This window comes from Rhinatrema bivittatum, chromosome 11 (genome assembly GCF_901001135.1).
Source record: "Rhinatrema bivittatum chromosome 11, aRhiBiv1.1, whole genome shotgun sequence".
Classification (NCBI taxonomy): domain Eukaryota; kingdom Metazoa; phylum Chordata; class Amphibia; order Gymnophiona; family Rhinatrematidae; genus Rhinatrema; species Rhinatrema bivittatum.
Genome location: NC_042625.1, coordinates 59,225,021 through 59,240,978, shown reverse-complemented (window position 1 = coordinate 59,240,978; position 15,958 = coordinate 59,225,021). Strand labels below are relative to the sequence as shown.

Sequence of the window (15,958 nt, the reverse complement as noted above, 5' to 3'; positions counted from 1 at the left end):
TGCATACCTGACCGTCCAGTATGAGGAGGTTGCAGAGACATAGGATACTTTCCATAATTTTTCTTCTGATTTTTTGAGTTTTTTCACCAATTGGGAAGGAAATATTTTCTGTCCCATTCCTGACCAGAGTAGGAAGCTTTAATATTCTGCTTCCAGCAGAGGTCTTTTCCCTTGGAAAGTCCCAACATTTTGTAAAAAAAAGGATTTGAAGACCATCTGAAAACCCTCACCGGAGTTTCCACCCCAGGATGCAGAACAACAGCCAGGCTGGAAAGCTGGGACAGCACTGTGGATCTCAGGTACCCTGGGACCCAGGGACTCTACCCTCTGCTAGGACCCCTTGGCCATGTTGGAATATTAATTCTTTCCTCCATGGAGGTTAACAAAATCTCAACTCCTCACAATCAGGGTCACTTACACAGGACTTGAGAGACTGTATGCTTGTACTCTCTTTCTACCACAAAACCTGGGTGTATTGGGACCTTATTTAACTTACACATCTTAATTACCTTATCATCACAATGCTCCTCTCAGTTCTCCCACAAGCAAGTGGGAGAACTGAGAGGAGAGAATCAAATTGCTGGTAGTTGATGAGAACTGTTAAGTACTGCATTGGAAAATTTTAGAACTTAAAGTTTTTGGGGAGAATTAACTATTGGGGTATATTCTTTATTTTGCTTTTGTGTCTGTATTAAATAGCTAATCAGAAGTAGTCAAAAGCCAGGAGTTTGTGTGATTGTATTAAATAGCTAGTCAGAAGCAGGCAAAATCCAGAAGTTTGTGTGTTTGTATTTCCCTCCCTTCCACCTCTCACCCATCCACCCCTAGCTCATCCTTTGATTTAAAGGCAGAAGACACTTTCAATTAAAAAAAAAATCAGTCTTTTAACTTAAATTCGGGATTGCCCCGGGCCTTATCAACAGTTTACTCATCCAATTTTAGGTCACTACCAGATAAATACTGAATACACTAATACATTTAAAGAACTCTAATTGTACATATTCCAACTCCCATAACAACCTAAACTTAAGTAGCAATTGAACAAAATTAAGATGAAGGCAGCAGTCCAGCAGCAAGAGGGGGATCTTCCAGTCTTTTCAGTCTTTGGCATTGTTGGGGAAGATGGAGACCTTGAGCATGGGAAAGCTAAGAGGCCTTCGCAATCTGTTAGGGAGCGCTAGGAGAGCGGTCCCATTTCTGAGGAGATTGTGTGCACTTGGATCTCAGCACAACCCCAGAGGGCTCCAAGGCAGTACCGAGGCAGGCGAGACATGTCCGAGCCTGGGCTGAGACCAGGAAGCCAGGCCCCTGCCGACCTGCACAGCCTGAGTGAGACCAACCACACAAGGTTGGTCTCTAAATAGTCCTCCGACTACCCCAAGCCATTTCGGACCTGCCACTGGGAACGGCAAAGGCAGCAGGCCAGACAGGAGACGAGGGCAGACGAAGGCTCTGGAACATGAAGGCTCAAGACGAGGAACTTGGAGATGTGAAGACAAAGACGTGAAGACTCAGATGAGAGGCTTGAGCACGAAGACTCAGGATCAAGGTTCAGGAACAAAGTCAAGTATTGGGTTGAGGCTGCGATGCAACGCGCCCTACACAGCCCACCACAGGGCGGACCCATGGGACTGGTCACAGACCACGCTTGAGTGTGAAGCAGACTCCATATGAATACATGGAAGATGAAGCCGGAACATGGCGAAGATTCAATAGAAGCCTGTACCGAGACACACCCTACACTGCCGCCCATGGCTGGTCACGGACCACGCTGGAATGGAGCAGGTTCAGTCAGAGTCTTAGGCATGGACGGAGCAGCTACAAGAACATCCGAGGGCTGAGACAAGATTCAGGGTAAGGGACCAAGACGAGACTTGTCTTCAGGCATGAGACACTGGACCAAGACGAGACTTGGCTTCAGGCGAGGATGACCCTCCGGAAGCTTGTGCTGCAGACAAGAAGACAGGCTCATGCCATGAGGTGATGAGACACGACCTAGCATGCCAGAAAAGATAGCAATTAGGAACCACGGGTCCAAGAAGCAGAAGCAGAGACAAGGCATCAGGAAGGAACATCAGGAAGACCACGGAACATCAGGAAGACAAAGGATATCCAGAAGATACCAGGAACATGAAGAACGATGAGGGATCCCATGAAGAACAGGAAATACCAGCAAGAGCGAAGACAAGAAGTCCTTGACAGGAACTAACTCCTTGTGAAGGCAACTAAGGACTGGAAGCTGGGCCCTTAAATAGGGCTGAAGATCAGGAAACACCCTGGGAGGAGTCCAGGTGAGGCCTGGGGAATATCTCTGAAGAAGGCGTGGCCCGCGCCTTAGGAAGCAGGAAACAGGAAATGCAGAACCATGAACATAAGAACATAAGAAAATGCCATACTGGGTCAGACCAAGGGTCCATCAAGCCCAGCATCCTGTCTACAACAGTGGCCAATCCAGGCCACAAGAACCTGGCAAGTACCCAAAAACTAAGTCTATTCCATGGTCTGCGGCCATGTTGCTACTAACACTGAAGAGCAGGACAGGGCCAAGGAACAGGCCCAGCATTGTCGGCAGCTCTCAAGCCGCAGAGGGTAGACTGAGGAGCGGCTCCAGCCACAAGGAAGTTAAATGTAAGGAAGTTAAATGGCAAGTTAAATGTATGACAATGATAAGACAGGCTAAGAGAGAATTTGAAAAAAAGTTGGCCGTAGAGGCAAAACTCATAATAAAAACTTTTAAAAATATATCTGAAGCAGAAAGCCTGTGAGGGAGTCAATTAGACCGTTAGATGATAGAGGGGTTAAAGGGGCCTTTAGGGAAGAAAAGGCTATCACAGAAAGACTAAACAAATTCTTTGCTTCTGTGTATACTAAAGAAGATGTTGGGGAGATACCTGTTTTGGAGACGATTTTCAAGAGTGACGATTCAGATAAACTGAACCAAATCATGGTGAGCCTGGAAGATGTAGTAGGTCAGATTGACAAACTGAAGAGTAGTAAATCACTTGTACCAGATGGTAAACACCCGGGGGTTCTGAAAGAACTCAGAAATTATATTTCAGAACTATTACAATTAATTTGTAACATATCATTAAAATCCTCCGTTGTACCTGAAGACCGAAAGATGGCCAATGTAACCCCGATATTTAAAAAGGACTCCAGGGGTGATCTGTGAAACTATAGACAAGTAAGCCTGACTTCAGTGGTGTAAAAAATCATGGAAACTGTTATAAAGAATAAAATCACTGAACATTTAGATAGACATGGTTTAATGGGACACAGCCAGCATGGATTTACCCAAGGGAAGTCTTGCCTCACAAATCTCATATATTTTTTTGAAGGGGTGAATAAACATGTGACAATGGTGAACCGGTAGATGTGGTGTATTTGGATTTTCAGAAGGCGTTCGACAAAGTCCCTCATGAGAGGCTTCTAAGAAAACTAAAAAGTCATGGGATAGGAGGTGATATCCTTTTATGGATTGCAAACAGGTTAAAGGACAGGAAACAAAGAATAGGATTGAATGGTCTGTTTACACAGTGGAAAAAGATAAACAGTGGAGTGCCTCTGGTTTCTGTGCTTGGACTGGTGCTTTTTAATATATTTATAAATTATCTGGAAAGGGGTACGACAAGTGAGGTGATCAAATTTGCAAGTGACACAAGAGTATGCAGAGTAGTTAAATCTCAAGCTCAACTGCAGGAGGACCTTGTAAGACTGGAAGATTGGGCATCCAAATGGCAGATGAAATTTAATGTGGACAAGTGCAAGGTGATGCAAATAGGGAAAAATAACCTTTGCTATAGATACACGATGTTAGATTCAATATTAGAAGTTAACCACCCAGGAACAAGATCTAGGCATCATAGTAGATAATACATTGAAATTGTCGGCTCAGTGTGCTCTAGCGGCCAAAAAAGCTAACAGAATATTAGGAATTATTAAGAAGGGAATAGCAAATAAAATAGTGGATATCATAATGCCTCCGTATCGCTCCATGGTGAGACTGCACTTTGAATACTGTGTGCAATTCTGGTCACTGCATCTCCAAACATATGTAGTTGTACTGGAAAAAGTACAGAGAAGGGCAACCAAAATGATTTATTTATTGTTTTTTATATACCGACATTTGATCTGAGATATCACATTGGTTTACATTCAGATACTGTAGATATTTCCCTATCCCCACAGGGCTTACAATCTGAGGCAATGGAGGGTAAAGTGACTTGCCCAAGGTCACAAGGTGCAACAGCAGGACTCAAACCCTGGTCTCCTGGTTCATAGCCCACTGCTCTAACCATTAGGCTATTCCTTTGATAAAGGGGATGGAATGGCTCCCCTATGAGGAAAGGCTAAAAAGGTTAGGGCTGTTCAGCTTGGAGAAGAGATGGCTGAGGGGGGGATATGATAGAGGCCTACAAAATCTTATACTGTATATATCTGACTAAATCTCCTTCCAAATCTTCTTTTCTGTGGTGGACATCTCTATGTCACTACAATCTAGATGGAAGTGACATCTTTCCCCTTTAAGGTAATGTACAGTGAGGTCGATATTCAAAATCCTTTAAATGGCAAAATAGCGATTTTCATCACCATTTGCGGCTTCATTCCAGAATTAGCCACATAAATCGGTGGTGGGCAAGAGGTGTTTCCAGGAAGATCGGAGTTAGCCGCTTAACTTATGCAGCTAACTCTGGTCGCACTGTAGGGCTGTCCTAAAGTTAGTTGGATACACCTATCTGGCTAACTTGGTTAACTTCACCTCTGACAACAAATGTAAGCATCCAAAATGCGCATCCAAACCAGTGCATAGCTAAAAGCGCTCATCACATGTAAATGCCAAGATGATGAGGCTGTTAGCTAATACCCCCGATGTAAAAAATCATTGTGCACCTGACGCGCATGTTTTAACCCTCAAAAATTAATGCCAGCCCCAAAGCTGGCGTTAAGTCTTGAAGCGCCCCAAGCCCTGAACCTAAAAGTAGAAAATACTAGGGATGTGAATCGTTTTTGAACGATTAAAATTATCGTCAGATAATTTAAAAATCGTCCAAAATCGTTAAATACGCGATACAATACAAATGCCCCCGATTTATCGTCAGGGGCATTTGTATTGTATCATTAAATAGGGCGCGGGAAAACCGGCACACCAAAAAAACCCTAAAACCCACCCGAACCTTTAAAACAAATCCCCCCCCCTCCCGAACCCCCCCCCCCCAAAATGTTTTAAATTACCTGGGGTCCCGACACGATCTCCTCCCGCTCTCTGGCCACCGCTGCGTTGAGAAATGGCACCGGTGGCCCTTTGCCCTTATCATGTGACAGGGCAAAGGTAGCGCCGGCGCCATTTTGTTTCCTGGCTCCCGACGTCACGCGTGCGGGAGATCACCCCCGGACCCCCGCTGGACCCCCAGGGACTTTTGGCCAGCTTGGGGGGGGGCCTCCTGACCCCCACAAGACTTGCCAAAAGTCCAGCGGGGGTCCGGGAGCGACCTCCTGCACGCGGGCCATATTGCCAATCTTCAAAATGGCGCTGGCGCTACCTTTGCCCTCACTATGTCATACGGGCGACGGTCGCCCGTTTGACATAGTGAGGTACTTTATTGCATCAGCCTGCTAGCTTTCCAGGTATTCCTCCTTCCCTTGTCTCCTCTCAGCACGTCCTCACCCATAGCCTCCTTGTTTTCCTTGTTCTTTATGGACAGCCTTCAGAGAGACACACTTTTCTATTTTTCTTCAGTACATTTGCTTGTTTGTTAGGGTGACAGCTGGATTTAATCATCTTCTACCCACAAACCAGCTCATTCCAGTTTAAATTCTAGTCACCTATCATAGAAGTTAGAATAATTTCTACTCTGTGCCGGGTATGTCAGCAGGATAAAAACAAGAGGCATAGGTTTGCACTAGGAAGCCCAGCAGAACAGGTAGCTATACAGGTAAACTCTGTATCTGGTGCCAGGAGGTGGTAAAGAATTCCTAGAAATGTGTGACTACAGAACTGCATTCTGTCTCAATACTGCAGTTTTCTCAGAAGCACCAGGAAAGTCATGTTGAAGGATAATGTTGGAATTTCAACTCCTCAAACAGGTGTAGGTCTTGTATCCCTACTGCCATGAAGCCACTTGGAACCTTTCAAGGAGAACCACCCAAATTCAGTAGAAGCTGCTTATAATTTCATGGGAGGAAGGTCCACAGACCCCAAACTACAATTACCACAGTTTGTGACCCATTGTATACTGCAGTAGATAGTGCTGTTGCTCAGCTGATCAAGGTGGTAAACAAAGCTATGAAGGAGAGAGAATTGTGGGGGTATTTTTTGTTTTGTTTTAAACTACTTAAAATGTTGTAATCATTTGCTCATGGAAGAGAATTTGTCAGCCAGGCCTGTCATTAAAATTGTAGCGTGTGCCATCTCTAATTACTGTAATTCTCAGTGTCATCCATCTCCATAACATGATGTGCCCTGCGCAGAGAGCAGGGAGGGGAATGTGCATTTGTTTAAAACATCAGAGGTGTCTCTGTAGCTCTTTCATAAAACAGAAAGTACCTTGTATTGTTTTTCAAGATTGAATTACCTTGTTATTGATTTATTTGGAATTTGCCTTTTTTTTTTTTTTTACTTTTAGTATTTTTGATTTGCCTAGTATCTAGCCAGCAAAAATGTTTTTGAAGTTATTTCCTGTTTTCCTTGTGAATTGCCACATTTGTATTTTTTATTTTCTATTCCTAAGATTATTGGGTAAAAGTGAAGCCATAGTGCTGTGGAAAGTTCATGCCTATATGTACTAGGGATGTGAATCGTTTTCCATATCGTCTTAACGATAGAAATCGTGTGGCAGGGCAAGAAAATCGTCTTAGGCACGATTTTTTAGTTAAAAAATCGTTAAAAATCGTTTTTTCCGATTAGTGCGCACTAACTCGAGTTAGTGCGCACTAACTGAAAATGATACAATTTGACACTTTTCAGGTCAGTTAAGGTCAGTTTAGGAATGAATATGTATTCCTATTGGCTGCCCTCTTATTTATTCATGTTACCAAGTTTCCTACTGACAGTATATGGGGGATGGGAAATGGAAACAGTTGGTAGCTTGACAAAACAAGTAATGTGATCAGTCAATGTGACTAGAACTTGTGCCCTAACCCTGATACCAGGGGTATTGTGATCTTCCTGCACACAGTGCCCTATCCCTATTAATACCAGGAGTGTTGTGATCTTCCTGCACACAGTGCCCTATCCCTAATACCAGGGGTGTTGTGATCTTCCTGCACACAGTGCCCTATTCCTGATACTGGGGGTGTTGTGATCTTCCTGCACACAGTGCCCTATTCCTGATACCGGGGGTGTTGTGATCTTCTTGCACACATCCCGATATCTGGGATAGGGCACTGCGTGCAGGAAGATCACAACACTCCTGGTATTAATAGGGATAGGGCACTGCATGCAGGAAGATCACAACACCCCTGGTATCAGGGATAGGGCACTGTGTGCAGGAAGATCACAATACCCCGGAGGAGTGAGGGTCAGGCAGCTCCCCCCTGTCTGTGAAGCCAGCCTCTCACTAGTAATGCAGGGAGGGAGCTGTCTCAGACTTCACCATCCTCCCCCCCCCCCTTACCCACACACCATTCACTAGCTGGGACATGGGGGAAGTCAGGAGTGAGGGTCAGGCAGCTCCCCCCTGTCTGTGAAGCCAGCCTCTCACTAGTAATGCAGGGAGGGAGCTGTCTCAGACTTCACCATCCACCCCCCCCCCCTCACCCACACACCATTCACTAGCTGGGACATGGGGGAAGTCAGGAGTGAGGGACAGGCAGCTCCCCCCTGTCTGTGAAGCCAGCCTCTCACTAGTAATGCAGGGAGGGAGCTGTCTCAGACTTCACCATCCACCCCCCCCCCCCCCTCACCCACATACCATTCACTAGCTGGGACATGGGGGAAGTCAGGAGTGAGGGACAGGCAGCTCCCCCCTGTCTGTGAAGCCAGCCTCTCACTAGTAATGCAGGGAGGGAGCTGTCTCAGACTTCACCATCCTCCCCCCCCCCCCCTCACCCACACACCATTCACTAGCTGGGACATGGGGGAAGTCAGGAGTGAGGGTCAGGCAGCTCCCCCCTGTCTGTGAAGCCAGCCTCTCACTAGTAATGCAGGGAGGGAGCTGTCTCAGACTTCACCATCCTCCCCCCCCCCCCTCACCCACACACCATTCACTAGCTGGGACATGGGGGAAGTCAGGAGTGAGGGTCAGGCAGCTCCCCCCTGTCTGTGAAGCCAGCCTCTCACTAGTAATGCAGGGAGGGAGCTGTCTCAGACTTCACCATCCTCCCCCCCCCCTCACCCACACACCATTCACTAGCTGGGACATGGGGGAAGTCAGGAGTGAGGGTCAGGCAGCTCCCCCCTGTCTGTGAAGCCAGCCTCTCACTAGTAATGCAGGGAGGGAGCTGTCTCAGACTTCACCATCCTCCCCCCCCCCCCCTCACCCACACACCATTCACTAGCTGGGACATGGGGGAAGTCAGGAGTGAGGGTCAGGCAGCTCCCCCCTGTCTGTGAAGCCAGCCTCTCACTAGTAATGCAGGGAGGGAGCTGTCTCAGACTGGTATCAGGGTTAGGGCACTGTGTGCAGGAAGATCACAACACTCCTGGTATTAATAGGGATAGGGCACTGTAAGAGATGACTGTAGTAGATTGAATAAAGATCTGATGTTTTCTGCTCTCCTCACACCAAACAAAAACAACACACAAGCAGAGAAGCCCTTCTTACAAAGCTGAGCTAGTGAGTTAAGTAGGAGGAAAAGTAAACATACTGGTGCCAGTGTGGCTACTTAAAAAATACACTTACCAACAATCAATTACATATATTTGAACTGTGTACAGTTCCAGCCAGGACCACCTTTCTAAAATGCACAGTGATTGGCAAATTCAACATGCACTAGCAATTCAGGTGCCTGCTAACAAAAATAATAAACAAACAAGTTCTAGTCACGTGAGTGCTGATCATTACATTACTTTTTTTGTCAAGCTTCCAACTGTTTCCATTTCACATCCCCCCAACCATATTGGTAACATCAATAGATAAGAGCACAGCCAGCCAATAGGAATACATACATACATATTCATTCCTAAGTGACCTTTACTGACCTGGGAAGTGTGAACACTTTGTTTCATTTTCTGTTGGTGTTCGTTAGTTTCCAGTTCCATTTCCCATCCCCCCAACCATCACCTCAGTGGTAACCTTGGTAATATCAATAGATAAGAGGGCAGCCAGCCAATAGGAACACATATTCATTCCTAACTGACCTTCAGTGACCTGGAAAGTGTTTATTTGTATCATTTCAGTTAGTGCGCACTAAATCGAGTTAGTGCGCACTAACGGGGAGTTAGTGCGCACTAACACGATTTAACGATTTTTAACGATAAATCGTTAGAATTTCTATTGTATCGTGTTCTATAACGATTTAAGACGATATAAACATTATCGGACGATAATTTTAATCGTTGAAAAACGATTCACATCCCTAATATGTACTCTGTATTGGCTCCTGCAGGGAAAGTGCACCAGAGTAGATAGAAGTGCTGCCAGGGACCAGAATACATGCGTGGCAAGCTGGGTTAGGGGCTGAGTCAGGTTAGGTTCAGGGACTGACGTCAGTGGGTAGCAGATAAAAGAGGATGGCTCAGGGAAAGACTCAGTTGCAGCAGCTAAGAAAGCCTGTGAGTACTATATTTTTATTTTACGTTCCAGCATCAGGAGCTAGGAAGGAGCAGTTTCTGAAGGTGCAGGCTGTGGACAAAGTAGCAGAAGCTGGAGACAATTGCTAGCATCAACAATGTGGATTGGCTCTGCAGTTCTTATACTGCAAAGTAAACAACACGGTTATAATTACACGTCAAGGTGCATTTTGGGATATAACATGGCACCAGCAGAGAATGCAAGATGGCTGCAAGCAGATTAATATTAAAGCAAGAAACAAAGTAACTTTAAAAAAAAACACCTAGTAAAAAATTAAAAACCTTTCATTTGCAAATTCTACTAAGGTAAGGTACATAATATATAGAATTGGTGGAGAAAGAACTTCTCTTTTACATAAAACTTATTGCCTACTAATTTTGTCCTTGCCTCCTAGCTTTGGCACAGTTAAAAGGTGTAATAAAATAGAGGAGCCATTTGTTAATGATTTACTTACTAATGTCTTGTTTAATTCTCTATCTTATCTATACCACTTTTACCCCTCACATCTTTACGGCAGCATGCCCTATATTCACCAAAATATTCACATTTTTAATGTTTGCCATTCCTAGGGAATGTATTAAGACCCTCTCTATGTAGCAGTTTGAGCTATTCCAACTTTTACTGTAAGTTTAATTAGGCCTTAGAAATACCTTTTCAAAAGTAAAACAAATTAGAATTGTTAGTTATGCCTAGTTTAGCTGGGTACAGCTGGAATGGCTCACTCTGGTATGTAACTAGTATACTATAGCAGTGATTCTCTAACACTGTGTCATGTCACACTAGTTTGTCACCAAGCACCGGCAGGTTTGTCATGGCTTCCCGGTGTCCCACTGCCATGGTTGCACTTCCATCTCTCTCCTTCCTTGCAGTGAGAAGCACATATTCTTCCACTAACACTGCTGCCATTCAGTCTGGGCAGGAATGGTAGCATTGTTAGTGGAAGCCGGTAACATCAGCAGTATGGCCTTTTCTTATTCTCGCCCAGACAGCCCGGAACAAGAAGTGATGTACAGTGGGGTGCGTGGGAAGAAGAGACCATGCTGCATAAAATAGTAGCAGAAGAGCAGGCTTGGTCAAAAATGAGAGCATGTTTGTGCAAGCGTGATTAACAATATCGTGACGGCAACATTAAAATTAGGGGAAGGGATGGAGTTACGGAGGAGTTTGGGAGGGGTTTAGGGAAATGGGGTGGCAGCACCGCTGCCAGCTATAATGTTTTGGACATTATTGCCAGCAGTAGCGCAGAAATAGCACCACCTTTTAGTGTGGTGCTATGGGGGCGATAGTGTGCGGCACAGCCACACCATGGCAGACGAAACCACACCACCAAAATGTGGCAGGCTGCACACTAGTGCCCTCCCACCCCTTTTTTTTGCCCCTACCCCCTTTATGGCGGCAGCTCATCATTCCACAGGGGATGATAAATCTCGCCCTGAGAGAACATGTACGTGAATGAGAGCATATACATAAATAAGAGAGAGAGCATGTGTGTGATTGAGAGAGAGAGAGACAGGTCAGGGAGGTGACATGTTTGTGTGTGTGAGGGAGACAGACTAGTCAGGGAGGTGACTGGTATGTGTGAGGAAGAGAGACTGGTCAGGGAGGTGACTGGTGTGAGAGAGAGAGAGAGAGAGAGAGAGAGAGTAAGACTGGTCGGCGAGTTCACTGGAGTGTGAGAGAGACTGGTCGTGGGGTGTAGTTGGTGTGTGTGTGAGAGAGAGACTGGTTGTGGGCCCTAAGGAAGAAGATCATGAAGACAGAGCTTCAGCATCCTCTGCTGCTTCTGGAGTAAGCTATTGGAGAGGGTAAGTAATGGTGGCTTTTTAAGTTTATTTTTCTTGATTGACTGCCATTTTAATTATTGAGTATTATATGATATGTCTGCTTTTTTGAAATTTTTTTTTTGGTGTTTGAAGAATCTTTAATAATGTTTTTGAGTTTTTAATTGTTAGATGTAATTCTGTTCATCAGCTGTTTTGAAACATGTATTAGTATAGTTTTACAATTATTTCTGTGTGGGGATCTATAGCAGCTTGGCTTATTCTGTTTTCCCAATAGGCAATGTATTAGTGTTTAGGGCCTGGTATAATATTTGTAGTGTTGCATTTTCATAGATAGGGTTGTTACTGTTTGAGTGTGTTCCATAATACAGGTGTAACTTTGTGCGGGTTAGTTTGTGTGCATTATTGCAGATCCTGGAACTGTTAGGTGCTATATTTCTCTTTCCATTTCTCCAGGTTTGCACTACATGCAGAATGGCTTTTTTGGATTTCCATTCCAGTTTTTGTCTCCATATTTATAATTTGTGGTTTTTCTGTACTTGGTGAAGGTCAGTTCTGGGTGTGTGACCGAGGTGAGGTATTTTACTAGCATGTAGGCCTTTGTATCAATCTTATTTGTTGTGTTTTCTCAATACGATATGCATTGGTGGTAAAATACTGTCTTTTCATAAAGAGGGCTATTGCGCCTCATAGTAGAGGGAATTTGTTTTGCTGTTACTGAGATGACACCAGAACCAGAATATCTTTTTTGTAGGGTGAAATGTACAGGCAATGTCCTAGTTCTACTCTGCGCCCATTGTCGTGGGATCGAGGGGGTTCCTGTGGATGCAGAGTGCATGTTTACATTTAGCCCCGTGATGGTCATGTGTTCAGTGTGTCACGCATGTGAGAACCATCTCAACCGAAAAAAGCTGAGAACCACTGTCTTATAGTATTTCCTTGCATTACATGAAACTTTCCCATAGCTAATGTGCTGCCAGACATCATATTGACCTGATTAGAAATTTTCTTTGTAAGCAGGTTCCACGGTCTTTAAAGGAAAGTTGACAAGAATCTTTAGTGTGTGGAGGGAGCAAGAGTAGGTGGTTTGTGGCAATGGAAAGAGTTGTTCAATGAGATCTCTGCTTTTCAGCCCCCTCCTTTAATACAGGCTGCAAATTGGCGCTGATAGCTATCATAAACTGAGGTTTTTCACATCTTGAATGCAGACATTCATATTCAGTTTTATCTTAAGACAGAATCATAAATTTGACGTGGTACTTTCTTTCCCCCATCTTTTGCCTCCATAGAGCCCAATGTCATGACCCTTATTGATATTAGCTTTTATAGCAAGACAACCAGAAAAATTTCAGCTTTCAGTCTGGGAAATCAGAGTTTCCACTTATTAGTGAGTCACTCATTCGGAGCCTTATAAAAGCGAGCTGGAAGTCTAGGATATCTGAAAGACGTGTGTAGATTAAAAGGACTTCCAAGAATGGGAAGCTGGGCTTGGCCCTCACTCTGGATCCTCTCAGTCCCCCATTCTAATTTAATAAGGGGGAGTTTTGCCTTACTCTGCTGATTTCCAGAAGTGCCCAGGGTGGGAAAGGCGGCGGTTCCGCTTTGGCAGTTTCTCCAGCATCTCCATGAGCTTGGTGAAGCTGGGTCTCTCTTCCTGCTCATAGGCCCAACAGAAAAGGAGGATGTCCTGCAATGAACAAAGATCAAGGTCAGAAAACAAACAAGTAATATGGCAAACAACACCCTCTGGGGTCAGGGCTAACAACGAGTCTGCCAAGATATTCAGGCAGGATTCAAAGTCCAGAATCAAAAAGTCGAGAATTGCATGGCAATTTAAAAGAGCATATTTTATGAAAATACAAATTATTTTAATACATTTCTTTCATAAAACATGCTAAACATCTGTAGGCAAAATCTAAAATTAGGGCCAAAACTGGAAACAAAAGAAATAAAAATCAGGTGGATTAAACTTTCCACAATGTGGCTAGTACAGGCACGTTAATCATTTTCAAATGTTAAAATACTTGCAATGTATAATAGACAAATGAAGCGAGCTGCTCTAAGCTACATTGTACTGCTGAATACATCAGCCTAAACCATGCATTACCCTCTGTGAAACATGCCTTCCACTCTCCCTAAGGCGCGTTTACTAATCAATGTGCCTGTGCAGAGCTGGGCAGGTTCCTGCTTCATTGCTCAACAACATATGACCTTGCTTCCATTAATTACATTCCTCCGTTCCAATTATGGGTTTTCTACTGAAATACCATCAATGTCACCAGGAAAGAATCTCCTGCCCTTGGCTGATGCATTTAGTTTCTGTCAGTGCGGAGGCAGGGAACACAGCCTGGGCAAGGAGAACTGACCCGAGGAGAAGCAGTAAGTGGGGGAGATATGGAGATTGTGGGCAGGAGGCTGTGCTGAGTAACAGCTGGAGGAGGAAGTGTGGCAGGGTGAGTGCAGTCTGGTAGTTGCACAGTGCTGAGTAAAAGTGGGGTTTCCAGGTGGTGCTGAATGCCAATATGGGCTGCCCAGTGCCACCACCTCTTATGTTTTTGGTCTGTCTGCCTGCTCTGCTTCTCCCCACCTGTGACGTAACTTGTGATGGATAGGTGCTATCCTACAGATTTTTTACTCTGAGTGTGTGTGCACGAAGAAGGGCAGACACCTGCACAATGCTCTCTTCTCTGTATTATTATGTTTTCCTTCGATAAACTTTCCCTAGAATGAACTAACTAGCAGCTTGTCTAATGAAGAAAAAATGTATTGTTTATTGTTGTTATGTTGTTAATTACTCATAGCTGTACTTTCCTTGAAGTCAATATATTTTTGATTGTACGTATTTTGAAAAATCATAAGTAAAGATTAAAAAAAAAGACTCATTTCCCTATTCAGTGCCATGACATGCTGCTACCTTTGAAGGGGTATATGAGGAATGTCTCCGTGGCAGCCTTAATAGTATAACTAGTAGGAAAATCCATAATAAAATTGTATTTATTTATTTATTTATTTATTTGATTTATATTCCACCTTTCAGACATTTCAAAGTGGATTACATTCAGGTACTGTAGGGAAGAACATATAGCAGAGTGTAAACTCAGTTTCCCACATACTTCCTTCCCCTTATGAAAGCCATTCCCCCATAAAAGCACGCTACAAGATTTCTAACTATATCCACATCTGGGGCTTAGTGGCTGGTGGCGCTGCATTGGCAGGTGGTATCTGAAGGAGGAATGTGGATGAGGTGGAAGTGAGTGGGTGAGGGGTAGGGGTGTGTGTGTGTTTGTAGGGGTGTGTGATTGGGTGTGTGTGTAAATGCATGAGATGTGTATATGCGAAAAAAGAGTGTTTCTGGAGATAGCAGAAAACCACCAAAACCAAGACAGCTTATCTGTTGGCTAGGGCTAGTTATAGACATTAGACAAGAATTTATGATTCAGTGGAGGTCTTATTATAGTCTTAAATTATAGGGCTCTATAAATTGCCCTCATGATTTATTTAATCTAGTATCTTGGTTAGTAGAGTTTCCCGAAGCTTCCAGCAAGGAGGCTATAGATGCCACTAACTTTGCCCAACATTGTGCTACTAAGATCTCTGCTCTGATTTCATCTATTAAGGGGGGAGGTTACTGGTTTAAGAATAGCACTGCATTTTGATATCAGTGAGCAGAGTAAATGATCTGTATTTGAATCAGTGGCCTCGACAGAGATGGCTTGTGTGGTTAAGGCTTTGTGTTCATCATGTTGCCCACTAGATGTATGCTCTTTTTAGCTTTTTAATGCATTACCTGATATTTTTGTTGATATTTTTACTAAATTAATGACTTAAGATTTAACAGGCCAATGCAATACCCACATGCTAAAAACTTGTGTCCAAACTGGATGCACTTTTTTTTAACACATGCACAATCACCTTTCCTGGGTGCTCAATGCAATAGGCAAATGAGCCACCATACTAAAAAGGACATGCTAGGGATAAATTGTGCATCCCTAGCGCATCCATGGCATTGGATGCCCAGGAGGAGTGGCTGTGCGCGGGTGAGGGAAACGGACACTCAATTTATAAGTGTCCGTTTTCCTAACCTGTGCACAGGCATGGATTAGAAAAATGGATGCTCATTCCTCAACTTAATATTGCCACGATATTAATTTGGAAAAATTACAGAAAAGTAGTATTTTCTGCCTTTCTCTCAACGTTTTGGGTTCCTCAAGACTTAATGCCAGTTCTGGGGCTGGCATTAAGTCCAACCGCAGGTTAACCTGAGCACCCAGTATTGCATTGGCCTTTAATATTTCTTTGAAGCTTATTATATAAAGCTGCTGTCCTGAGAAATGCCTCATATTGTTTTCACTTCATTTTACATGGAACAGCATTACTTATTGGCTTCACGCTCTCCTCCTTACTATTTGTGCTCTTTGTGTGATCCTTATTTACTCCACACCAACT

General features: G+C 44.0%; 1 protein-coding gene across 1 annotated transcript in view; it reads right to left on the bottom strand.

Moving 5' to 3' along the window:
* Positions 1-15,958, bottom strand: part of KSR2 (kinase suppressor of ras 2) — a 611,851-nt gene that overhangs the window by 21,753 nt on the left and 574,140 nt on the right. Inside the window, 1 exon segment of the mRNA XM_029571387.1 lies at positions 13,066-13,199. Coding sequence (XP_029427247.1) covers positions 13,066-13,199 — 134 coding nt within the window.